Genomic DNA, 27,192 nt, shown 5'->3' with positions numbered 1-27,192 from the left:
AACAGAAAACACAACATAGCTGCACACAAACCAGAGAGCAGAACTTACAAAACATGTCTGAAAAGTTTGCAGTCGAAAAATAGATGCATTTCTGTGCCCAGCCTTATTTGTTTGAACAGAAGTCCTCAATCAAACAGTGTCATGACTCATGGAGGAGGACGAAGGTAGCTACAGTCACACTCAGATGCTACAGTCAGACAGAGAGTACAAGAGACCACAGTTCTTTGGAGGTTTCGCTTACCAAAAGAGATGTGGAAGAACCAGAGAGAAAGGTGGAAGGAGCGGGAATGTCTGTCACCTCTATTCTCAACAGGTGTGTGTGTGTTAGACTTCCACGAAAACAGTCAGTAGGTGTAACATTCTCGGCCAAAATCAAGTAGTTTTAACCAGCAAGTGAGTTTGGACCAGTGCCAGTTCATAGCGGACAGGGTTACCCGGTGCGACGCCAAATATAGAAAACAAGCGATCGACAGAATGTCCCGTTGCTCATCGCAGCTGCTTAGGGCAAAAAACTCTGATTAACATAGAAAAGATTTAAGAACTTTTATTGCATGTCTTTAGCATCTGAGTAGGACACAGTGGGACTGTAGCTACCTTCAGCTCCATCTCTCCATTTGATTGAGGACTCAAACAAATAATGCTGGGCATAGAAATGCATCTATTTTTCGACTACAAACTCTTCATACATGATTTGCAAGTTCTGTTCTCTGGTTTGTGTGCAGCTATGTTGTGTTTTCTGTTGTTATTATCACTGATGGTCCTGTTGAAGCGAAACAAAATGAGTTTTCGCTTGAATGCCCCATCTCACGAGCGGCAGCGTAACTACTGTTGCTCTCGTGCAAGGAGCTCAACCAAACCTTATCGTATTCTTTCAGAACAAGACATAGTTGCGTACAATAATTTATTAGACTCCTGAATTATACTTTTGCATCCTTTTGAAGCTTGAAGAGGTGGTCACCATAAACTAACATTGTATTACATCACTGAGCACAAATTTTTTCACAATTTCTCCCTTTGTATTAAGAACAAAAAAGCAAAAAAATAAAGTCATATAAGGTTATAACAACACAGGGGTGAGTAAACAATGAATTAATTTTCATTTTTGGATTAACTATCCCTATAAATAAAGAAGATTATAACTGATTCTAGGTCAATCATTAAATCAATTTTATTTCTCCACAGAAATGCATAAACACCTGCAGTTGCACATGAACATGAAGAACTGATATACAAAATTGAGGCTATGGGGAATACCCATCGTGCCTTGCGCTTGGATTATTTAATTATGTTTCCTTGGTCAGAGGGAACATATGGGTGGGATTTAAAAAGTTGTTGATAAGAATTCATAGAGGTTTAGCTGTTTTATTTTGTAATGTTATTTATGTTGTTTTGTTGAAAATAGTTATTTCATGTCACCATAAGCGTCTGTAGAGCCCATCTGGTTAACGTAAAATGGCATAACGCAGCGGTCCCATAGACATTCTATGGGTGGTACACTGGTGAGGAGACAAGAGGCCTTTCTTTTTTGAATGGATGTCTATGGAGAAGATGCTTCCTGACACTGAATAAACTGCTTTATTCAGAAAACAGTTCATCACTTAGTTAATTGACCCTTTAATAGGTTTTACACTAAACAATCCTTTTGGAGTGAACTAAATGTGGAATTTACTATGATAAAATTGCTGTTTTATAAGGGAATTCACTGACAATTTTGCAACAGGTATGGTATCCACGAATGTGATTTACTGTTGTAACACGCTAGATGACCACTTTTTTGGTGAATTAGTTTTTCAACAGGGTCCAAGTTCACCAAAGGGGACACAGATCACCCTAATGGTGACATCACACAAAACAACTCTTTTCAACAAAACAACATAAATATTACTACAAAAGAGCTAAAAACCTCTATGAATTCTTATTTACTACTATTTAAATGCTCCCATATATTCCCTTTGACCAAGGAAACATAATTAAATAATTCAAGTGCAAGGCATGATGGGTATTCCCCATAGCCTCAATTTTGTTCTTTATAATGTGTAATGGAAGGACAGTCAGTTTTTCAGTGGGTAATGCAGACTTTCCTCTCTATATACACCTATAATGCTCAGCCTTAACTTAAATATCTTTTTAGACATTATTGAACTTCACTGCATGGAATCAGAAGTCGACAGGAGATTTGGACATGCTGAGGGGGTAATACATCAGCTTGCATACTTACTTGAAATAAACACTGCCAAAGTGACTTGATGAGAATGTTCTCTGAAATGGCAGCCATTGTGGAAACGGAATAAAAGACTCTAAATTGTCTCGTATTCTAAATCTGTTTGAAAGAGGAAAATGGTAAATATGCATTTTTAATATACAGTAAAACTTAGTTTGTCAATAAAGTTCAAATGCACTAAGAAAACACAACTAAGTCAACATGATTGGGTAGCTACCAGTAAAATATAATGCGATAATATAAAACGTTTCTGCTATTCATAGTATTTTTGCACCTAGAATATCTAAAGTTCTTTATTGAAAAATGACAATATAAAATGGCAAGAAAAAGTATGTGAATCCTTTGGATTTACCTGCATTTATGTATAAATGTGTTTTAAAATCTGGTTTGATCTTCATCTAAGTTCCAATAATGAACAAACACAATCTGTTTTAACTAATAACACACAAATTATTGTATTGTTCTTGTACATATTGAATACATCATTCAAACATTTACAGTGTAGGTTGGAAAAAGTATGTGAATCCCTAGGCTAATGACGTCAACAAAAGCTAATTAAAGTCAGGAGCTGGAAAACCTGGCAACCAATTAATGAAAAGAGATTGGAGGTGTTGGTTAGAGCAACTTTTACTTTTAAAAAAGCACTCAAACATTTGCTTATGTGGACCATGCATTGCAAAAAAGATGTCCCCGAAAATCTACGATCAAGAATTGTTGCTTTGCATAACGCTAGAAAGGGTTAAAAAGTTATCTCAAAGAGCTTAGATATTCATCTGTCCACAGTTAGACAAATTGTCTATAAATGGAGATGATTTAGTACTGTAGCTACTCTCACTAGAAGTGGACGTCCAGCCAAGATGACTCAAAGGGCACACCGCAGAGTGCTCAGTGAGTTAAAAAGAACCCGAGAGTGACAGCTAAAGACTTGCAGGAATCACTGGACCTGGTTAACATCTCTATTCATGAGTCTACTATACCAAAAATATTAAACAGCTTCAAAAAAAGAAAATCCAACATCTTAAGAATATGGCTGAGCTGAAGCAGTTCTGTAAGGAAGAATGGTCCAAAATTCCTTCTGAACGTTGTGCAGGTCTAATCCACAGCTACCGGGAATGATTGGTTGAGGTTATTGCTGCCAAAAGAGGAACTACCAGTTTTTAAATTCAAGGGTTCACTTGCTTTTTCCACAGCACTGTGAATGTTTAACGAGATGTGTTCAGTAAAAAATATTATAATAGTTTGTGTGTTGTTAGCTTAATCACATTGTGTTTGTCTATACTTGTGACTTTGATGAAGATGATCATATTTTATGACCAATTAAAGCAGAAAACCAGCTAATTCCAAAGGGTACATATACTTTTTCTTGCCACTGTTGTGTGGACCGTTCTGTCAAGAGTTGATAGGAGCAAACCAGATGCTACTGCAGCTCTCATGGGAATGTTGCTCATTTAACTATTCCACAATTCCTTTTCACCTGAGGATCATATGATGTGGTACTGTAAGCATTGTTTATTTTTAATGCTGTTTTATTAATGACAATTAATCTGCTGAAACTGGAAAAAAAAAAAAAAAGACTGATTTTGCACCCCCAGAGAACTGACAAATGGTGGGACAAATGAGCCTACTTTGTAAGGCTACTCAAAATAAATACAATTGCTTTTGGTCTGTTGGAGATAACAAATTACAGATACCTTTAAATGTAAAACTCTGGCCAAACCTGACCAGCACCTGCTATAAGAGTATGCTCAGCTGAAGGTGAGTTTTCTTTGGAATAATTATCCATGTTGACATGTAATGTCCAAAATAGTGGAAAAGAAGTATTGATTTACACTCTTAAGATTTTAAATTGACCTAAACATGATTCTTCTATTGTATAGGTACTAAACCTCACCTTACATGGCTCAGGGCAATACATTTGTTATCCCTCTTTTGTTGAAGCACGCTCAAGTGTGGAATCCACAAGATGCCCAGTCTACAGACTCTTGTGGTGAATTAGCCCAGAGAATCCCACCTTATACACTATTGATAGCAAGTTCTTCATGTGATCTGTGGAATCTTCTCAAGTTAATTGGAGAAATTAAAATATAATAGATACACATCCCAGTAAACATTTGTGGACACAGAATCGGGCCTTGTCAAAGACATAAAGCTTTAATACTTAGCACTATTAGAGTGGGTGAATTTTGGACCAAATAATTAGACTAGTTATACATGCTGGGGCTATGAGCATGCAACTTTACATTTTACAAGCCTAGCTGTATGTTTGGTCTTAAATAGTGGAATGGTCAAAAATAGTATCTTTACATTCAGACTTTGCAATATACATGAAAAACAATGAAAAGTATCTTTATGAGAAAAAAGGCTGTATCTTCACAATGCTTTGGCGTATTGACACGCAACTTGGTATATGTAATAGCCATCATGACTTGAGGGTACCTGCAGCGTTTCGTGACCTAGTGGTCAGGAGATATGAAAAATGAATATTTTTGCTTACAACTTCTGAATAGTTTGGCCTAAAATCATGAGACTGGTCTCTTTAGATTCTTTGGGGCATAATGAGTCAAATGATAATTTTCCTATCTCGGCCATTTTGAATTTTGTCGTAAAATGCTGTATTTTACAAATGCATTGGTGGACTGTTACGAAAAGTTCTAACAAAATGTGTAAAATTGCTTATAACTTTTGATTAATTTGGCCTGTTGTCCTGTGACTGCTCTCTTTAGATTCCTTGGGTCATACCGAGTACAGTGATACCTAATTGTGATGGTCAGCCATACTTCCTGTCGGCCATTTTTAATTTAATTGAAAGCCTACTTTTTTGAACTCCTCCTAGGCCATAACTCCAATTTATACAAAATTTGTTGTTTATCATTTAGGGACACTCACGACAAAAAGCTATGAAAAGCCTTTTGATAGACTAAATGGTTCTTGAATAGCACACCAACAAATTTGATGGCAAGTCGCCAAAAAGCATCTGAGGATATATCTCTGCAAAGCTTTGCCATATTTTCATGAAACTTCATGTGTCATAATGACCACACCCTGACCTCAGCATGTAAATTTTGTGATTGTGCCACCTATTGGTCAAAAGTTATAATTAATAGTATTTTAATTTTAGCAATTATACCCATGTTTTTTTATGCTGCTTTTCTTAAAGTCATAATCACTGATGCACAGTGACACTTCCGTACATGCCGTTGGTGTGCTTGGCCCCGTAATTGCTGCTTGCAGCTATATTTATGTATATATTCTTGTGCCTAAACATAAATAGGTTGACACTGATTTAGCCGTTTGGATCATATTCTACAAACAACAGCAATGAAAGATGATCAGAAAGTGTCCCACTTTCCCTGTTTTTACCCCATGATGGACTGCTGCTTTACAGTTATGAACCATATTTTATATCAAATACTGTATAACAATATCCAAACATTCAATTTAATATTGAATATAATGACATTGATTAGCCACCCAGGCCTAGATATATATTGTTTCAAGGGATCAGCTGCCATGTGTAGAACTGCAGATTAAAGGTTTAGTTCACCCAAAAATGAAAACCCTCTCATGATTTACTTAATCCATCCCAGATGTGTGTGACTTTCTTTCTTCAGCAGAACCGAAGTGAAGATTTTTATAAGCACATTTCAGCTCTGTTTGTCCATCAAATGCAAGTAAACAGGTGCCATCGGGCTGCTGGCTGTTAAGGCAGCATAAAAGTAATCCACACGACTCCAGTTGATCAATTAATGTCGTCAGAAGCAAATCGATAGGTTTGTGTAAAAAATACATCGATAATTAAAACTTTATTAACTTTAAAAATTTGCTTCCTGCCAGCAGTCGACACATCACGTTGCTGTCATGTGACGTAAGCACAATGGCACGTTCACGCGAGAAGTCGGCAGTATGCGCTTTCTATACAACAGATGAACAAACATCATGCGAGAGTTAGGTCATTACAAACAGCAATACAGCGCTGGCCGGAAGCAACGATTTAAAGTTAAAAACGTTTTAATTATCGATTTGTTTCTTACACTAACCTATCGGTTTACTTCAGAAGACATTAATTAATCAACTGAGGCCGGTTGCACCAGCTGTGCGTAAGTTAATGGGCACTAAGTCACAATTACGCACTATTAAATATTTGAGCGTTGCATCATTAAACTTAGGTAGGACGTAAACCTACGTATAAACTAAATATATATATGGAAGACTCTGACCAGGAGTAACGGATGGAATAAAAAGCAGACTTATTTAATGATATCAATGAGTTCATGTTTTGGCTGACAGGCATCAGTCCTTTTGACATATGATGGTGTTGGCATTTACACTTGTTTACATTTACTAGAGAGAAAACAAAATGTACTTTTAAACAGCTCTTCAGCATGAAACCGATCTAACGGTGCCATTTTCAGGATGCATTGCCCGGTGTCAAGTTTCAACATATACGAAATATATAAAATATTAAAATGAATAAATGTCTATTTTTCCAGCCTGTTGTATTAGTATTTAATTATCACCTTATTTTTTTTAGATACAGTTCCTATTTATTGTTATTTACACAGGGCAAATATACTATTTATTAAATCTACTTTTATCACATAATGTATTTAAATGGGGATATAATTTATTACAGCTGACAGTTACGTGAGCAAACAAGGTTTGAACATCAACCGTAACAAGATCAAATAGAAGTTCACAGCTTTTTAACACTTCTGTGTATAAGTTTGAAGGCTGTTTATTGGATAAATACAGGTAAACGTCATATTATGTGACTACGCATTACTTTACGGAGCACTTATGACCTACTAGTTAAGTCTTGCCTTAAGAACAGGTGATGCAACCAAATTAAGCACTGACTTAGTTACAAAATAACTAGTATTTACTAAGCCCTTAGTGTGAACTTTACGTCCCAACTTACGTGAGAACTTACGCACAGCTGGTGCAACCCTACCCTTGAGTGTTTACTTGCATTGTATGGACAAAAAGAGCTGAAATGTGCTTATAAAAATCTTCAATTTGGTTCTGCTGAAGGAGGGAAGTCATTCACATCTGGGATGGCTTAAAGATAAGCAAATCATGAGAGAATTTTAATTTTTGGGTGAACTATTCCTTTAACATTTACTGTGGATTTAAATTTAAACTGACATAATAGAACACATGCTCTCTTTCCAACTTCTTATTCAGGACCTTGTCGCACCTGTTGCATTAAAAGGGAGAAGTGCAAAGAAGCATCTATTTGCCAGGTGTGGGATTGTAGTGGCAAGATAAAAGGAATGGACAAGTATATGATGGTAAAAACCTTTTTAGCCTGTGGGACTAGAGGAAGTGGCCATTCCCCCGCCCAGAATATACTTTTGATTACCTCAGAGTTACATTATATGAACACATCAAAATAAACGATCCTCAAGCAATTTTTATTCAATTTATTTATTTTATAAAGCTATGCATTTTTTTTTTTACTTTAAAAATAAACCAATGAATGACTAGTTTTAGAACACTTTTAAAGTTCCATCTAATGAATACCTATTAGTTGTTGATATCAAGTTAATCTTATGTTGATATTGGGTCAGTAGGTTTGTCTACTGAAATAATGTCAGCAAAGAAAAAGAAAAGAACAGAAAATAATTTGACAGTCTGTTTAATATGTTTTTATGTATATTGCTTAATGCTCATTCTGAATTTCTGAATCAGAAAACATACATGGCCTTTGTGTTGACAGTAACTGACACTCAAACATATTTAAATAAAGTATAAAATAAATACATGCACACTTATCCTGGAACTAAAATCAAACAAGAAATATTTATCACTCAAAAGCGGAACATAAGATAAAATGAATGGAAAAAACATTAAATCAAATTAAAAACATGATAAAGCCTCTTATGAGCATTAACATTCCATGTCTTTTTGAGGTTATAAATCCTAAACATTTCAAATGACCTTTCACTGCTGCATAAATAACAATACCAACTTCTAAAAACTACAAAAAAGGAGCAAAATCTGTCATAAATGAGAACACACTTGGCATATTTTGTCGGTCAGAAACATGATAATCTGTATCATCTTTTCCTTTGTCACTTAAAGGGATAGTTCACCCAAAAATGGAAATTCTGTCATCATTAACTCACCCTCATGTTGTTTCAAAGTGTATGACTTTCTTTGCTCTGTGGAACACAAAAGGAGATGTTAGGCAGAACGTTAGCCTCAGTCATTCACTTTAATTGCATCTTTTCCTACACAAATGCTGACTGAGGCAAACATTATACCTACTGTAACAGTTCATTTTGTGCTCCACTGGAAAAAGAAAAATTACATGTGTTTGAAATAACATGAGGGTAAGTAAATGACAACATTTTCAGTTTGGAGTGAACTACTCCTTTTATGATGAATTTAACCAATGGCAAATATTAGAATGCAAAGCGAAAGCATAAAAGTATAAATGGAGCAAATGAGCTGTGTTTTGCTTAAATTTTGAGGTCAACATTTTATCCGTGATTGCAGAAGCCAAGCCAATTACAACTCTCCTTGCAAAGTGAATTTTTCGTCTATTGAAATTTTGTGTTAAAAGTGAAAGCTTGTCTTGCTAATGAAATGCTTTTATAAATGGCTGAATGTTTCATTTTAAATGAACTGCATTGAAATGTTCAATTAAGGCACATGTTAAGGCACCAGCATATATACAGTACTGTGCAAAAGTTTTAGGCACTTGTGAAAATCAAAGTGAGGATTTCTTACAAATATAATGACATAAATAGTTTTCATTTATCAATTAACATCATACAAAGTCCAGTAAACAGAAAAAGAGCTAAATCAATATTTGGTGTGACCACCTTTGCCTTCAACAGCACCAATTCTCCTAGGTACACCTGGACACAGTTTTTCTTGGTTGTTGGCAGATAGGATGTACCAAGCTTCTTGGAGAATTCGACACAGTTCTTTTATTTATTTAGGCTGTCTCAATTACTTCTGTCTCTTCATGTAATCCCAGACAGATCCGATGTTCAGTGGGGGGCTTTGTGGGGGCAATGCCATCTGTAGCAGGGCTCCCTGTTCTTCTATTCTAATCTTTTCTATTTGCAGAAGTAATGTTTGGGAGTATAAAATGTGTTTCCTATTGACACACTAAAGTAGCAGATATAAATAACCATCTTAAGACAAATGCTTTTGTGAAACATCTTTTGTGCCTAAGACTTTTGCACAGTACTGTATATACAACACAGAATGAGATTCCCCAAAGAAACTCACACTCCCTCCCTACTTCTCTACTTCATTTGCTGCATCTCACACACACATGCAAACAAACAAGACAACACAAGCAAAAGGGTTAGGCAAAAGCCAAAAACAACACATTTCAAGCTTCTCTCAACAGTCATGATATATAATTAAGGTGAAATTAGAATTAAAAGTATTAACTTTTCACCAACTGAATCACTTTGGGGCTCCTGTGTCAAGCCGAAACAGATCCAGCATATCAAACATTGCTTGTCTGATATGGTTTCCGAAGCGATGAGAGTCCTGAAGAAAAAAAAAAAAGATTAAAGACAGAGAAAAACAACCCAATTGTTCAAAACAGCACTGTCACTGATAATTCACAGGTAAATTATGTATTGTTCAACAGATCTCTAGTTGTATACTCACAGTCTCTGGACTGGAATGCTTGGACGAGATATGGAAATTTATAAGGTTTTCCCCGACAATCACATACGCTACACCATAACCATCATCTGCAACCTGCCATGACAGAGGATGGTGATTATTTTCAAGTATCATTCACTCTAAGATTACCAAATCCAACTTTTTAAGATTATAGTATCTTTGTACAAGGAATTAAATGTAAACATTGACCGTGTTCATGTGAATGAAAGACATACCGGTCCAAACCCCCCTCCACTAGTTACATACTCTGGGTGTCGAACCAAGTCAAACAGCTCAAGCTGCTGTAGAGGAGTCTGACTGGTGGACAGTTTCCAAGGCTCTGACAGCACCTGCAGGGACAGGACTTGCATTCAAATGAATTTTATTCAAAGACAAAAGCCCATCTTCAACTGCAGAAATGTCAATTAAAGTCCTTTTTCAGGTTATATTAATCCCAAAACACACCTCCTGGAGGAAAGGGGAGTCCTGCCCAAGGTATTTAGATACAACGTAGAGGCAAAAGAGATGGCGGTCAATGCCTTTGCCAGTCATTGCCAGTCTGTACATCTGCTGATGTTTCTCAGCAGCCTGCCTAAGTAAATTAAGTTTCTGTTCTCTCTACAAAAAAGTGAGAAAAGTAACAGAAGAGCCATTTTCAAGAATGCCAACAGCAAAACAGTGACCATTAAGACTTAAACAGCAAAAAGGCTGTAACTGTAGCTATAAAATCCATGCAAATTAAACACGATGGGGGGAATTCACTAAATGTGTGTGGTATATCAGCGCAAAACCCTACATCTTATTCACTTACCCTGATGCCATCCCAGATGTGTATGACTGTCTTTCTTCAGCAAAACACAAATGACTTTTTTTTAAAGATAGAGCTCTAACAGGTCCTTATAATGGAAGTACACAGGTGCCAGCACTTTGATGGTCCAAAAGTCTTATTTAGGCAGCATAAAAGTAATCCACATGACTCCAGTCGATCAATGAATGTCTTCTGAAGCGAATCGATAGGTTTATGTAAGAAACAAGTCAATAATTAAAATGTTTTTAACTTTAACTCGGTGCTTCCATCTAGGGCTCTGACGCGGTTTGAAATGGCTGAACTCTCGCGTGACATTCGTTTTTCTGTTGTAAATAAGTGCCACTTCCGAATTCTCGTGTGAACTCGCCGACGTGCTTACGTCACGCTTCGCGTCAGCTACTGGCAGGAAGCGATTTTTGAAGTTAATAACGTTTTAATTATTTATGTATTTTTTACACAAACATATCGATTTGCTTCAGAAGACATTCATTGATCGACTGGAGTCGTGTGGATTATTTTATGCAGCCTTTGGACTGTCAAAATGCTGCCAATTGTGTAATTCCATTGTATGGACCTGACAGAGCTCTATCTTCTTCTAAAAATCTTTATTTGTATTCTGCTGAAGAAAGACAGTCATACACATCTGGGATGGCATCAGGGTAAGTGAAAAATGAGAGAATTTTCATTTTTGGGTGAACTATTCCTTTAAGGGTATATTCAGCATGGTACCGTGTCGTTGTTGACCATGGCACGGACAAATGCACAGGATTCCACAGTACAGGACCGCACTGTTTCTGTACGACCTTCTCTGAATAAACGTGTCATGGATGCCTCGTAAGTCAAGCAGAACTTTCCTTTGTCCTGTACAATAATAAAAAAATAAAATAAAAAAAAACAATTTATATCACTATTCACATTTTCAATGGAGGCACAACTAGGGCCCGTATTTTAAAACATTATTCCACATCTTCCCAAATGTTCTCCTCCAAACAATGTACAAATTGAAGGCTGCAAAAAATCTTAATGTAAAAGTGTACACTATGCACTGTGTGCAAACAAAATGTTGCAATATAAATTGCATATGAAAACTTGCATGACTTTGAGTTTATAAAGTGAACCATGACCTTCTATAAAACATTTAATATGGAGTGCTTGGGTTGTGCCTTTCTTCAGATGCAGCTCTGTACCATTTTTCAAACAGTTTTTTTCCCCATAGAAACATTTTCACAACTGTAAACGCCACCACTGACGGATGACCTCCGTGCCAGAGCGAAGATATCCAACTAATCATAAATAAATTATCTATTATTTTCATCATTGATTTTTATAATTTAAGTGATATTTAGATTTCAACTTGTATCAAAATAAGAGACAAATGACATCATTCTTACAATTGTGGCATACTTAAGACTAATATTTTACTCTAGACAGCTTTATACATACGGCCCCTGGTGTCCATTGATTTCAGTAGCAGAGCTCACCCTAAAGTGGGCCAGCTGCAGTGCTAGCTGAATGAAGGCATCTGGACTTGTCTTGCACTTCTTGATCAGTCCCTTTCCAAAGTCATTGAAGGGGATGATGTGGGAGTCCACATCTCCAGCCAAAGCCTCAGCCACAGACAGAGAGTTGGCAATCATAGTCTGGCACTGCCATGAAATACAAAGCAGAATGTCAAAATATTCTTTGCTCATTCATACCCATTGGTATAACGCTGGGCCTATATCAGCACTTTAAAGGTGAAGTGCCTTATACACACACTCTGTGTGACTGACCTCAGGAGGGATGCTCCACTGCAGTCTTTGAGGTCCAGGGAGATTGGGGTGAAGTTCTCCTTTACAGTGGCCATCTGCAGTGTAGCCCAGCTTAACAGGGTCCATTGAGAGCACATGCTTTTATAAAAAATGTAATCAAGGTTTACATTAGTAGGAGATATCAAAATTATGATTAAATGAGCATAAGTAGGAACACTTCATTAACAATTGTACCTCCCAAAGGTGGCCAATGATAGGCGCGTCAGACCAACTATGTTCTGCATTAAGGCCCATTGTTCCATTCTTGAAGACAATCAGGTTGAAGGACTTATCAAACCACCTAAGGGAAAATGTGCATTTAAAGTTACATATAGTGGGGTGGAAAAGTCCGAGACCACATTGAAAATTTCAAAATCTAAATCTAATTTAATCCTGAAAATAGACAAAGTTTCTGGACCCAACTATATGTGCAACCCAATACATGTTTTATCAATGAAACTACAGGAAAAGTTCTTAGAGACTCTCAAAAACTCTCTTAAAAGGTGCATTAAAGGAGGAGGACATAATTATTTCTTCCTCACCTGTCATAACACTTCCCGTGAAGCAGGGATTTAGCGTAGCGGTCCAGGGACTCCACAGGATTCTCTGGATCATAGCGCTGCTCTGTGTCATCCAGAGTAACGAAGAAAGCAGCCTTCTCCACAGCATCCAGAGACACTTTGTTCCTGCCATGTCTGAGGTAGGCATTACGGGCACAAGCCCAAGGCACTCTGAGACAGTCACATACAAACAATAAGATTTCACTGGCTGAATCAAACAAACTGTAACACAGCTTGAGGATCTAAAATAATAGCTTAAAAGAAAAGAGAGAAAAAAAAAAAAAAAAAAAAAAAAAAAAAAAAAAAAAAAAAAAAAAAAAAAGAGACATTTGTTATAAAGTACCCCTTTCCAAAACCTGACTGATATCCCAATGAAACTTTGGGGCGGTTACAAGTGACTAGACAGTAAAACAGTAGCGACTCCTGCTGTTTGGTGTGTGTTGTGAATACCTGTCCCCCGCAGTGAGGGCAGCAAGGGTTTTCTCCCCGGGCTGTGGCTCTGATGTGTCGGCCAGAATCCTCTCTATCTGCTGCTCTATCTCCCGTGGTAACAGCAACCGCCCATCACAGAACAACCAAACTTTAAAGTAACGGCCCCGGTGATACACCACAATATGCCTGCTGTCAGACATATGCTGAACAGTGTCTAAATTCACAAAGGGAGACAGAGAAAGACTGCATCTACTGTACATAAAAATGCTATTTAATTATATTTAGCAATAATATATAATTATTATTATTTTTTTTTAATTCTGAGTAGCATTAAAGGGTTAGTTCACCCAAAAATGAAAATTCTAATATCATTTACTCACCCTCAAGCCATCTCAGATGTGTAAGACTTTCTTTCTTCTACTGAACACAAACGAATATTTTTAGAAGAATATTTCAGCTCTGTAGGTCAGTAAAATTCAAGTGAATGGGTGCAAAACGTTGAAGCTCCAAAAAGCACATATAGGCAGCATAAAAGTAATCAATACAACTCCAGTGAATAAACTGATTTCTTCAGGAGAGATGTGATAGGTGTGGTTGAGAAACAAATAAATATTTAAGTTCTTTTTTTTACTATAAATTCTCCTCCCTGCCCAGTAGGTGGCGATATGCATTAAGAATGTGAATGGCCAAAAACAAAAGAAGAATGTGAAGTGGAGGTTGTTCGTAAAACAGGATTTAAATATTGATCTGTTTGTCACCCACAACTATCATATCACTTCTAAAGACATGGATTTAACCACTGGACTACAATGGATTACTTTTATGCTGCCTTTGTGATTTTTGGACCTTCAAAAGGTCTGGTCACCATTCACTTGCACTGTATGAACCTAAAGAGCTGAAAGATTCTTCTAAAAATCTTCAGTTGCATTCTGCAGAAGAAAGTAAGTCATATGAATCTGGGATGGCATGAGCGTGAGTAAATGATGAGAATTTTTATTTTTGGGTCATCTATTCCTTTAAGTTAAGCAGTCACGCAAATGGTAAATGATGTTAAATATTAAAAATGTAAATATAAAACAAATAAAAAAAAAAATAATAATAATTTTAAAAAAATTGGTAAAAGGTAAAAACAAATCCAAAACAAAAATGTGAAACAAATCTGCAAATAATAAAGGGGGGAACTGAATGGTCATCTATCTAAAGCTGCACAGGGAATGGGATATAGCACACTGCGTGCAGTAGGGGAATAGGGGTAGGGTGGATTAGATCAAGACCTGCATCTCGTGTCCAACATAATTTTCATTGACAAATACAATTAACAACACTTAATTGACATAAATTAATGAACCTGAATTACACATCCAGAGTGTTTGTAAAACTTATGCATAAAGCTGAAGGGGGATCTCTCTGAGGTGTCATTTCCTATTGGTTAATGCATTTCTCAAAGAGTGTTATATGGTTTAAAATAGTGCCTGAAATAAAGGGGCTTAAATTTTAGTCAAGATGAAAAAAGTCTGGCTAAAAATATAACACATTCCATCTGTCACATAATCAATTTTGCAACAGTGTACTTCCGAATCTACTAATCCAGGCCGTTTGAGTATGGACTATTTCCATAAGCAATCCCTATCTTCTTTACAGCTGCAGCCTTCAAATTGTACACACAATGTAATGCAGGACTGTAAGTTCTTAACTTTTCCCTACAACCCAATTATTGCGAGTAGGGCACTACTATATCTGGTGCATTAGAAAGTGTCAGTGTTCAGTACCTGATTCTACACCTGGGATGCGACTGGTGTTGAACATGCGCTCATACTGGGACGAGCACATGGGGATGGTGTTTTGAAGCATAAGCTGTGAAGCAGATAGGAAGAAGTCAAATTAATGATGGAGGGAGGACCTGGCAGTAAACAAATCCTACAGGACATGAGAGGCCACAAATCACAGCTGGGTGGACCCGAGAGAGAACTATGCAATCAATAGGGCAAAACAAGAGTTTTGGGAATCCTGGTCAGAAAAAAATAAATAAATAAATAAATACAGTAAATGAATTTTAATCAGCACACCCAAGTGTCACCAGCTTGTTATTGCAAAGTCTTAGTGTGCATGAGAACAAAATACCAATAAAAATTACAATGGCACTATGCAATAACATGCCTAATACTCAGCTAATCAAAATCAAATGATGACACACGGCCAGTGCAGAAGACGTATTTGTTACGAACATTCAAGCACCACAGTGGAAAAAGAAACTGTAACCGCGCCAACTGGCCCGGATCAGCACGGAACAGTTTTTCAACAAGAACCGTTTGGCCCAATAGTGGAAAAGCGGCTTGGCAGGCCCAGATGGAATCTGCAGACCCTTTTCTGCATTTTGCTGCGGAATGCTGTAGAATGGATTTAAACATGATGAAATGTGTTCAAATTCTATAAAATATTTAATAAACAAACAAGCAAGAGGCGTACTTCATGAATGCCGGGTGTTCCAATGAGTTCTATGAACAGATTCTGCTTGGGCCTGCTCACTGGTGTTATAGCCATGATAAAACTATAACTATAGTTTTTCTTTACAAAGTCAAAATGGTAATCAAGCTTACTAATCTAACTGTTTACAAGGACATAATGCAATATATCTGCAGCACATATTTTTCTGAAGTCAAGATGATGTAAATAAATATGGTAGTTTGTCTCACAGGCTTAATTTGAGCCCGGTCCAGCTTCCTCCTGTACAGCATGATGGCATGAATGGAGTTACCAGCTCTCGCTGCTTGCAGATGTGTAGGGAAGACATATAGAAAGTCCTGTTGAGAGGAAACAGAAGCCAGAGGTTTAAGATACAAAGAGTGCATGAATGAAACAAAACATGGCAACAAACAAATCCTAAAATTCTCTCTGTATATTACAAATTCATCTAATCTGACCAACACAATTTGTCTATCCGTTTAGATAGATCTAGGTACTATACAATTACTGCACTTTGTTTATGGCATCCGTGCAGAGTTAATCTGGCCAACGAAATCACTGACGAAAACATTCTTTGATGGTTTTTTGATTTTGTCAACGATAACAAATAAGGAGACAAAAAAGATGCATCATAACAATAATTAAACATTTTTATGTAACTTTTTTTAGTTAAAATACTTTCTTCTATCCCATCTTAATATGCAGAGACAACAAGTAAGCCATTTATAGGTTAATTTACTCGAAACTGTAGACTCTGTGTCACTATAAATTTCCTTGTTTGTTTAGAGCGACCCACTTAGACCCACCCCAACAAGGTTACTCAACCAATGGCGTGAGTTTGGGGAGGGACTATCTGAAGGTTTGAACAACAGCAGACGAGGGGCATATTCGTAAATCTGTTTTAAAAGCACTGTTTAATTTTGCAATTCCGTTCGGTAGCGCAGAAATGACATACTTTAGCTTTAAAGCATAATGTTGATGAAAATAGGACAAGAAAAAAAAATAATACTGCAAAGTATTAACAGTTCAAGATACAAATAGAAGACATCTAGAGAAACATCTGTTTATATTAGAAGATATTAGATATGGTTTGATCTAATCAAATAATTCAGTATGCTGGGGATTTCCCCGCTCGAGCTGCATGAGTTAAACGCGCTGAACACTGGAAAAATTAACCGCTTTAATACGGTTAATTACCTCACTCAAACGCATCCTATTCATACATAAGATTAATCACTACATCCACAACATATTTGTAATGTTACAACTTACATCTGCACAGACAATGAAGCAAATTAACAGATGAACTTGAACTAAATTACGCGCTAGTCATAATATAGCTAACTTCCGTTGTGTAACACGCTGTTTCCATAAAAAACACACTACACACAAAGCAATTTTCTAAACTGGCTAAACACAGAAAATTAATAACAGTCTCTAAAGCATTAAGAACTCAGAAGCTAACTTCTAAAGAGCAGTTAAAACTTCAGTATATTTAGTTATTATTTCAGGAGCTCAGGTACTCACAACAAGGACAGTTGTACAGTAGTCTATTTTGTATGTATCTTTTATATGTTTGATACATGTTTAAATTAAGAAAATGTTTTTTCTTCAAATAATGTTAAAGGACATTTTCGTGCAAAAACTAAGAAAGTGTAAAAATTAACACTGCATTTGTGACAAGCATTATTTACCATCGCATAGTAGTTGCTGTTCACCATGATTGGCCCACGACCTCTCAAGTAGATATATTCTTCCCACCAGTCACTTACCTGAAACACATATAAAAGAGAAATGTAGTACCACATATACAGTTGTGCTCAAAAGTTTGCATACCCTTGGAGAATTGGTAATATATGTACCATTTTTAAAGAAAACATGAGTGAGCAGGCAAAACACATTTCTTTTATTTCTTATGGGATTCATATTCAGCTGTAGGTTATAACAGAATGGCACAATCATAAAACAAAACATGGCAACAAAGAAAAAAATGAAATGACCTGTTCAAAAGTCTGCATACCCTTAGTTCTTAATACTGTGTATTGCCCCCTTTAGCATCAATGACAGTGTGCAGTCTTTTGTAATAGTTGTCTATGAGGCCCCAAATTCTTGCAGGTGGTATAGCTGCCCATTCGTCTTGGCAAAATGCCTCCATGTCATGCAAAGTCTTTGGTCATCTTGCATGAACCGCACGTTTGAGATCTCCCCAGAGTGGCTCGATGATATTAAGGTCAGGAGACTGTGATGGCCACTCCAGAACCTTCACCTTTTTCTGCTGTAACCACTGGAGGGTCAACTTGGCCTTGTGCTTAGGGTCATTGTCGTGCTGGAAAGTCCAAGAGCGCCCCATGCACAGCTTTCGTGCAGAAGAATGCAAATTGTCTGCCAGTATTTTCTGATAACATGCTGCATTCATCTTGCCATCAATTTTCACAAGATTCCCCATGCCTTTAGAGCTCATACATCCCCAAAACGTCAGTGAGCCACCACCATGCTTCACAGTGGGGATGGTATTCTTTTCACTATAGGCCTTGTTGACCCCTCTCCAAACACAGCGCTTATGGTTGTGACCATAAAGCTCCATTTTGGTCTCGTCACTCCAAATTACAGTGTGCCAGAAGCTGTGAGGCGTGTCAAGATGTTGTCGGGCATATTGTAACCGGGCTTTTTTGTGGCATTGGTGCAGTAAAGGCTTCTTTCTGGCAACTCGACCATGCAGCTCATTTTTGTTCAAGTATCGTCGTATTGTGCTCCTTGAAACAATCACACCGTCTTTTTCCAGAGCAGCCTGTATTTCTCCTGAGGTTACCTGTGGGTTTTTCTTTGTATCCCAAACAATTCTTCTGGCAGATGTGGCTGAAATCTTTCTTGGTCTACCTGACCTTGGCTTGGTATCAAGAGATCCCTGAATTTTCCACTTCTTAATAAATGATTGAACAGTACTGACTGGCATTTTCAAAGCTTTGGATATATTTTTATATCCTTTTCCATCTTTATAAAGTTCCGTTACCTTGTTACACAGGTCTTTTGACAGTTCTTTTCTGCTCCCCATGGCTCAGTATCTAGCCTGCTCAGTGCATCCACGTGAGAGCTAAGGAACTCATTGACTATTTATACACAGACACTAATTGCAATTTAAAAAGCCACAGGTGTGGGAAATTAACCTTTAATTGCCATTTAAACCTGTGTGTGTCACCTTGTGTGTCTGTAACAAGGCCAAACATTAAAGGGTATGTAAACTTTTGATCAGGGCCATTTGGGTGATTTCTGTTACCATTATGATTTAAAAAGGAGCCGGACAACTATGTGATAATAAATGGCTTCATATGATCACTATCCTTAAATAAAAGGCAGTTTTTTGTTTTTTTGCACGATCAGTCATATTTTCAAAATCAATGCCAAACATTCAGGGTATGCAAACCTTTGAGCACAACTGTATATGCAAGAATTGAAACCACTGCTGCTACAGTTCTTAATTGTGAGGTCACTTCTGAGGAGTTGAGAAATGTTTTATACTTACATAATTGGTGGCCCACCAAGACTTCAGTTTGAGGTACCACTGAAGTTTTGGTCCAAGGTTCTTCTGAAAGTCTAGTGCAAGACTCTCCATTCTTTGGTATTCCTCATCATTCAGCAGTGGCTGAACGGATTCAAGATACTACAGGTCAAAAAGTTTAAGAAAACAAAACAGCACAGCTAAAAATTAACTTTTCGGTGTTATGAAAGAAATCAGTGATAACTAAAGTTCAAGCAATATCATGTTGGTTATGAACTCCAGCAACTGACGCTTGACAGATTCAAATAAAAACTAAGATAGTTTAATTTCTTCAGAACCATTCTGAACAGTGTGCATATTTTAGTATGTTAGCTCACTTCATTCACGCTGTGCAACCTACCTCCAACATCAGTAGATAATCAGCTGAGCAAGTTAACTCTGAAAACAAGTGACCAGAATGCACATTGAAAATTCTAAACGAAATCTAGCTATTCCTGGCTTACCAATCTGACACCAAATAAAATCTGAAAACACTTTCCTATTAAATTGAAAATATTTTAAAGATTGTGATAACTTACTCTTCTCAGTGTGTCCTTTACAGATGGGACAGGTAAGTGAGGGAGTGAGGTCTGGAAGCTGTTTAGCATTGGTGTTTGCATGCCAGAAAAAATCTTCACTAGGATCTGCAAGACCAGAAAACTTTGTGATTAGAAACAAGAACAAATGACAGAGTTCAAAACCAACAACAACAGATAAGTGATGTTTAGAACGACAGAATTTCTATTTTCAGGTGAACTATTTCTTAAACAAATTGTAATTCTTCCAGTTATCCTGAATGGCATACACACAAGCCACAGTTGAAGTTTCCAGGTTATTTTGCCACGGGGGCCATCCATCCAGCCATGCCAGGACAGCAGGCCCTTCAAGACATTCCTCATGGTGAATATGATGGCAATCCACAGACCCGTGCCCACCACGATACCCCCAACTAACATCTGATTTTGCGGAGACATGTACCTACTGCAGAAACAAGTAGAACAGAGGAGCATTACCGACAATGAATACAATACAGTGACAAGAAAAGTATGTGAACCCTTTGGAATTAGCTGATTTTTGCATTAATTGATCATAAGATGCAATCTCATCTTAACCAAAGTCACAAGTACAAACAAACACAATGTGCTTAGGCTAACAACACAAACAATTATAATCTTTCATGTCTTTATTGAACACATCCCATTAAAAATTCATAGTGCTGTGGAAAAAGTAAGTGAATCCATGGATTTAATAACTGGTCGATCCTCCTTTGGCAGCAATAACCTAAACCAAGCATTTCAGGTAGCTGTGGATTAGACCTGCACAACATTCAGAAGGAATTTTTGGACCATTCTTCCTTACAGAACTGCTTCAGCTCAGCCATATTCTTAGGATGTCTGGTGTGAATGGCTCTCTTGAGGTCATTCCACAGCATCTTTATTGGGTTAAGGTCTGGGATCTGAATGAGCCACTTCAAAAGGCGTATTTTCTTTTTTTGAAGCCATTCTGGATTTACTTTGATGTTTATGTTGGTGTTCGGTGCCCTTTTTATGCCATACGTAGTGCTGCATGCTCTTCCCAAACAATTCAAGTTTAGTTTCATCGGTCCACAAAACATTTTCCCAGCAGTGTTGTGGAGTGTCAAGGTGGTCTTTTACAAACTTCAGGCCAGAACATTGTTTTTGTTGGAAAGCAGCAGCTTCTTTCGTGGTGTCCTGCCCTGGTCACAATGCCTGTTTAAGTTTTTGTGGACTCATGAACAGATATGTTAACCAGTTCCAGTGATTCCTGCAAGTCTTTAGCTGTCACTCTCGGGTTCTTTTTAACTCACTGAGCATTCTGCGTTATGCCCTTTGAGTCATCTTGGCTAGATGGCCACTTCTAGTGAGAGTAGCTACAGTACTAAATCATCTCCATTTACAGACAATTTGTCTAACTGTGGACAGATGAATATCTAAGCTCTTCAGTATAAATTTGTAACCCTTTCCAGCTTTATGCAAAGCAATAATTCTTGATCAAAGGTCTTCTGAGATCTCTTTTGTGAGGCATGGTCCACGTCAGCAAATGCTTTTTGTGAATAGTAAACTCAAAATGTTTGAGTGCTTTTTATAAGTCAAAGTAGCTCTAATTCACAACTCCAGACTCTAATTAGCTTTTGTTGATGTCATTAGCCTAGGGGTTGACATACTTTTTCCAACCTATACTGTGAATGTTTGAATGATGTATTCAATATGTACAAGAACAATACAATATGTTAGTGTTATTAGTTAAAACAGATTGTGTTAGTTCATTACAGTAACTTAAATGAAGATCAAACCAGATTTAAAGACAAATTGAAATGCAGGTAATTCCAAAGGGTTCACATATTTTTTCTTGCCACTGTATATACCGGTACACTATTATAAAAACAACATGATGTGAGGTTGAACTGGGCAGCATATTTCGTTATTTGTCATTAAGCTAACACTATTTGTTATGGTGTAACAATGTTTTATTATACAGACATACCTGATTGGGACATGTTTGCCAAGTTTGACAAGCAGGCCTAAGGAAGGATCCACTTTTAAGTAATGAGCTCTTCCCATGTACCCCGCCAACACCAGCATGAACCCGGGTGCGCTGCCTGGGTAAACCCCATTCAAAACTCCATTCTGTGGGCACAGTGAAAAACAATCTTATTATCTAAGACCTGTTTATAATAACGATATACTTGTTTATATCTACAAATCATGTTGAAAATCCTAGCGAATACTTAAAATATTTTTATTTTTTTTTTTAATAAAAAAATGTAGGAGACACAATCTCAGTACCTTAAACCGGACAAATCTCTTCTTCCAGGAGTGAAGACCAGACAGGTAGACCTGCCGAAGAGCTTCATGACTGAGATGTAGGTTAATGCCATCAGGGGTGACGGTGAACTGGAAGGCCACAGCCTGATGAGCTTCTGCCATACTTGGTCACCACTAACAATTCTGTAATAGAATAATACTCTTCAGTAGAGAATACAAGAGATGATTGAAAAAAGCTACCAATATTATTATATTATTAATGTCCTGTAATTCACTGAAAGCTTACTCGTGAGCTAAATGATTGCTATGTACCATTTTACCAGCTGTTACATTGGAACAAGCACCTAATAAAAGGACTATTTACATATTAACTTTAGGAATTATGAAGCAATGGATATCTCTGAACACAACATGGATGAAGACTATTTTACACCATACCAAGCTCAAATTCCAGTCATGCAGGCTTATTACATATTTGTGAAGAAATTTCGGTTATTTTAACAATTATCTAGTTTCTGTACACAAAAGCTGCAGCTCTCCTCTAGTTGCATAACGGTGGCTACAGATCCGATAATGTGGCCACATTCCCTCCATATTTCACATCACGTGCGGCAACAGTATACACGTATATGAACAGCAACATATTTGAATCGAGTACTGCTGAATACAAATCTAGATCTGATCAATTCGATATAGATTTGTTATCTACAGGTGTCTATTTGCTTATAGCGTGGGTAAGGCAAACCCGGAGGACTGTTATTTACGTCCATCATGCCGTATTTATTTATGTCCGACTGCCGTCTTCTTACATATAAATCAGTTCTCCAGGAAAGACCTCTTCATTGAATTACACTGATTAAATTACACGAGAAATCCAGGTACAGAATAGTGTCGTTTTGTTTCCCTGGATTGTCTTTTTCGACTCACTTCAACTTTAACACAAACACGCCTACAAGGACTGCCCGCCCACTCTTTATTGACCATGTATGACTTAGCGCCTAAAATTATTAGTTAAAATATAGTATTGAATTCTGACATTGTGCACATTTTCCAATGTCATATTAGCAGCAGACACCTTGGGTGTTTAATGTTAAAATTAGGCTGTGACCTTCATCATCCAGGTAGAGCTGTTTTTAATGAAATGTTGGAAGGGATGCAGAAGTAACAAATCCTAGGCTACATAAAACGTCACATGTTTAACCATGTGGCCAACGAGGAAGTGAATCCCGGTTACATAAAGTCTCGCGAGAGTCGCATGCGAGGTTCACACACTGTTTTATTTTATTTTATTATTTTTTATTGCAATTATACATCACAAGAAGACATGGGACATTTATCACGTAAGACACAGCTACCAGAATGAACACAAAAAGGATATACATAAGCAAAAACAAAACAAACAAAAAGAAGCAAGGACAAGGAACAAGGCGGGGTGGGATACTGAATAAAGACATTAAACAAGACAACTAGACATAGATGAAGATAGAGCTTCAGTCTTTCTATTTGGTATTTTAAAGTTTTTGAAACTCTGAAATATTTTCACAAAATCACAGAGAATTAAATTAAAGGAGGGCTTACGTTTTTGACATTTACATGTGTGAATATGATATTTACCCAACAGTTGGCAACTCTCACGTATTTGGCGTGAGACACACTTTCAGGCTCTGTCTCACGCTCTCATTCTACCCAAGTAAATCTCACTATTAAGGTAAAATTGTGCCTAAATGCGCAGAGCTTTCCTGGTAAGAACGTTTCGTAGAGGCGCAAATCAAGTTGCAAGCGTAAAAATAAATCGCATGCGCGCAGAACGTTTCGTAGAGGCGCAAATCAAGTTGCAAGCGTAAAAATAAATCGCATGCGCGCAGAACGTTTCGGAAAGGCGCAAATCAAGTTGCAAGCCTAAAAATGTATCGCATGTGCGCAGAACGTTTCGTAAAGGCGCAAATCAAGTTGCAAGCGTAAAAATAAATCGCATGCGCGCAGAACGTTTCGTAAAGGCGCAAATCAAGTTGCAAGCGTAAAAATAAATCGCATGCGCGCAGAACGTTTCGTAAAGGCGCAAATCAAGTTGCAAGCGTAAAAATAAATCGCATGCGCGCAGAACGTTTCGGAAAGGCGCAAATCAAGTTGCAAGCCTAAAAATGTATCGCATGTGCGCAGAACGTTTCGTAAAGGCGCAAATCAAGTTGCAAGCTTAAAAATAAATCGCATGCACGCAGAACGTTTCGTAAAGGCACAAATCAAGTTGCAAGCCTAAAAATTAATCGCATGCGCGCAGAACATTTCGTAAAGGAGCAAATCAAGTTGCAAGCGTCTTAAGTATAATTAATGTGTTGTGAATTTGCAATTTCATATTAACACAAAGTAAATGTGGTCTGTATTCTGTATTTTTCACGCTTACACTTTTGGCACAGTTTTTTTTTTGTCTAAACGGCCAAAAACATTGCAAACCTGTAATCAGCGATATGCAAGCAAAGAAAGGGTGTCATGAAGAGCAAAACGGATTCACCGCGTAGAACCAGTCTGTATTTGTAAAATAAACTACTGCAAACGTGTAAATGACTTGTGTTTGTGGCATAAATATTTTCCAGAAATAATCCAATATACACTTTTCCGTTTTCTCTTTTGTTGCGCTCACACTTTTGGCACAAATTTCTCACTGAAAAGAGTTTTGCAAGCGCGATCAAATGAGGTTTTCCTTGACCAGTTTACTCTGACCTGATTGGTTTAAAAACGTGACAGCTTCTTCCGCTTTTTCACTACAGACAATAGACCGGATGTAATTCATTTCCAATGGAGAGTCTTTTTTTTTAATTTTTTTATTTTATTTTTTTTATTTTTTTTATTTATTTTTTATTTTGTATTTTTTTATGGAGCGTCACATGGGTGCTGCGTGTTGTTCCGACCGTCTCCGTATGCGACATTTTTGGATCCGTTTTGAGCCGGTCACTTGCGCTTCTCGTCCTCTTCTGAACCGCCATCAGTCACAGATCACGCAATGTTTGCTTTCGTTATTGCAGATGAAGTGGAATTCAGATAGACAGATGTTTGAATTTTACATAAAGTAACCATAAATATTGTTCATTTGAAAAGGTTATGTGCTGCTTAATTCATTGTCTGCTGTGTGTTTAAAAAGAAAGTCCACTAAAAGCCTGTATTATTTTAATATCAATAAAGGAGTCAGTATTTTTAATCATTTAATTTTTTATGAATAAACATGATATTACTATGACAAACATAATATTGCATGATATAAACATGATGCACTGTTATAAAATCACGGAGTTGTGAGAGTTTTCGCCGAACAGGAGGTGTCAGAATAAACACCATGGTAATGGCATACTACCACACGTCTCTTATTTCTGCCATAGACTTACGTAGCAGTATTAAAAGTAGTATGTGGATTATGCAATTGCAAATGCAGCCCATGAAACACGTGTAACTGTTGTCACGTTGTGAGACATTCCAGTCGTGAATGAGTTGTGTCGTCATCAGAGCTCGTGCAGCTGCAGCAGTCGGCTGCCCTCGAATCGCTCTCGCGGTACTTCGATGGCATATGTAACGGTGACGCGGCGGTGGCGCCGGTTCAAGTCGGACAAAATTTCTAACCGACATGCACTGCTTCAAGTCTAGCGCCGATCGGTCTGTGCAGCGTTGCATGAAGTTGAACACACCTCATATTTCAACTCGTGCGACTAGACCGTATTCGACCGCCCGACCGGAAGTGATGTATTCATGCAAAACTATCAGTGAGAAATATCAATAGATTTTGTCCTAAACTTTTTTCTAAACGCCTGCTACTTTTCTTTTGGCCAATTCATAATGTCAGAAATGATTTTGGGATTACTGTAAACGTGTGATTAAATGTGTAGCCTACAGGTGTCATTTATTTCTGCACACTCAAGACCTACATATTTAAAATCACATCTATGAATTTCTGATTCATATTTGCTGAATTATGATGCTGTTGCTGTTAATTATCATAATATTAACTATAAAAACAGTAATAATGATAAATAATACTATTAATGCAAGACGCCGACTACCACCCCTGGAGTCGTGAGTTCGAATCCAGGGTGTGCTGAGTGACTCCAGCCAGGGCTCCTAAGCAACCAAATTGGCCCGGTTGCTAGGGTGGGTAGAGTCACATGGGGTAACCTCCTCGTGGTCACTATAATGTGGTTCTCGCGCTCATTGGGGCGTGGGGTGAGTTGTGCGTGGATGCCGAGGAGAATAGCGTGAAGCCTCCACACACGCTCTACGTCTCCACGGTAACGCGCTCAACAAACCACATGATAGATGTGTGGATTGACGGCCTCAGACGCGGAGGCAACTGAGATTCGTCGGATTGAGGCGAGTCACTACGCCACCACAAGGACTTGGAGTACATTGGGAATTGGGCATGCCAAATTGGGGAGAAAAGGGGAGAAAAAATAATAATAATACTATTAATAATAAATAGTGAGTGAATATTAATCCTGAATTTTATTGAATTCATTCATCTGCTCAACAAAATCACACACAGTAATGTAATTCTGAGGTAAACCTTAGGTAGCTTCTCCTTCAATGAACAAAATCCATTGCGAGCAAAATGACAGTTCATAACGACTGTCACTAGGGGAAGAAATACGACAGTCGTATGCGAATGAGACAGTGAAAAGGCGGCTTTTAAGGCTCAGCGTCGTTCCTCTGGGTATCTCTCCTCTCTTAAATATTAAACTGAAATATTAATACATAGACGATTTAATTATATTTACAATTAATTATCATTGGCAAGGCAAATGGGTGGATGGATGGATGGAAATTCCTGGTATCAGAACTAATTCTAGAAAAGAAAAAGATATGAGTAAACTCTATTTATCTATCTGTTCAGAGAGTTTCATTTTATATGGTTTACTTTATTAATTTGTTCTCTAGCATGAGTTCTATGATACCAGCTAATTCCATCTATTCATCAAAATG

At 37.4% G+C, this 27,192-nt stretch overlaps 1 protein-coding gene across 3 annotated transcripts; it reads right to left on the bottom strand.

Moving 5' to 3' along the window:
- Positions 1–7,616: 7,616 nt before the first annotated feature.
- On the bottom strand, positions 7,617–23,431 carry LOC127454732 (carnitine O-palmitoyltransferase 1, liver isoform-like). 3 transcript variants are annotated; one of them, XM_051722113.1, is made up of 19 exons: positions 23,339–23,431; positions 22,252–22,413; positions 21,950–22,092; positions 20,254–20,425; positions 19,984–20,088; positions 19,430–19,567; positions 17,604–17,681; positions 16,140–16,247; positions 15,216–15,300; positions 13,465–13,660; positions 12,997–13,185; positions 12,650–12,755; positions 12,437–12,553; positions 12,146–12,310; positions 11,394–11,525; positions 10,322–10,474; positions 10,093–10,206; positions 9,860–9,952; positions 7,617–9,736 (listed from the first exon to the last, which is right to left on the bottom strand). In XM_051722113.1, exons 2-19 carry the CDS (start codon positions 22,390–22,392, stop codon positions 9,650–9,652), a joined length of 2,322 nt encoding a protein of 773 aa, XP_051578073.1. In that variant the 5' UTR covers positions 22,393–22,413; positions 23,339–23,431; the 3' UTR covers positions 7,617–9,649. The 3 variants fall into 3 exon arrangements, with proteins under 3 accessions (XP_051578073.1, XP_051578065.1, XP_051578082.1); XM_051722105.1 differs by lacking the exon at positions 23,339–23,431 and adding an exon at positions 23,040–23,169; XM_051722122.1 differs by lacking the exons at positions 20,254–20,425; positions 21,950–22,092; positions 22,252–22,413; positions 23,339–23,431 and adding an exon at positions 19,806–19,843 and having other exon boundaries at positions 19,984–20,071.
- Positions 23,432–27,192: the final 3,761 nt, after the last annotated feature.

This window comes from Myxocyprinus asiaticus, chromosome 2, assembly GCF_019703515.2.
Source record: "Myxocyprinus asiaticus isolate MX2 ecotype Aquarium Trade chromosome 2, UBuf_Myxa_2, whole genome shotgun sequence".
Lineage (NCBI taxonomy): Eukaryota > Metazoa > Chordata > Actinopteri > Cypriniformes > Catostomidae > Myxocyprinus > Myxocyprinus asiaticus.
This window is presented reverse-complemented; position numbering and strand designations above follow the sequence as displayed.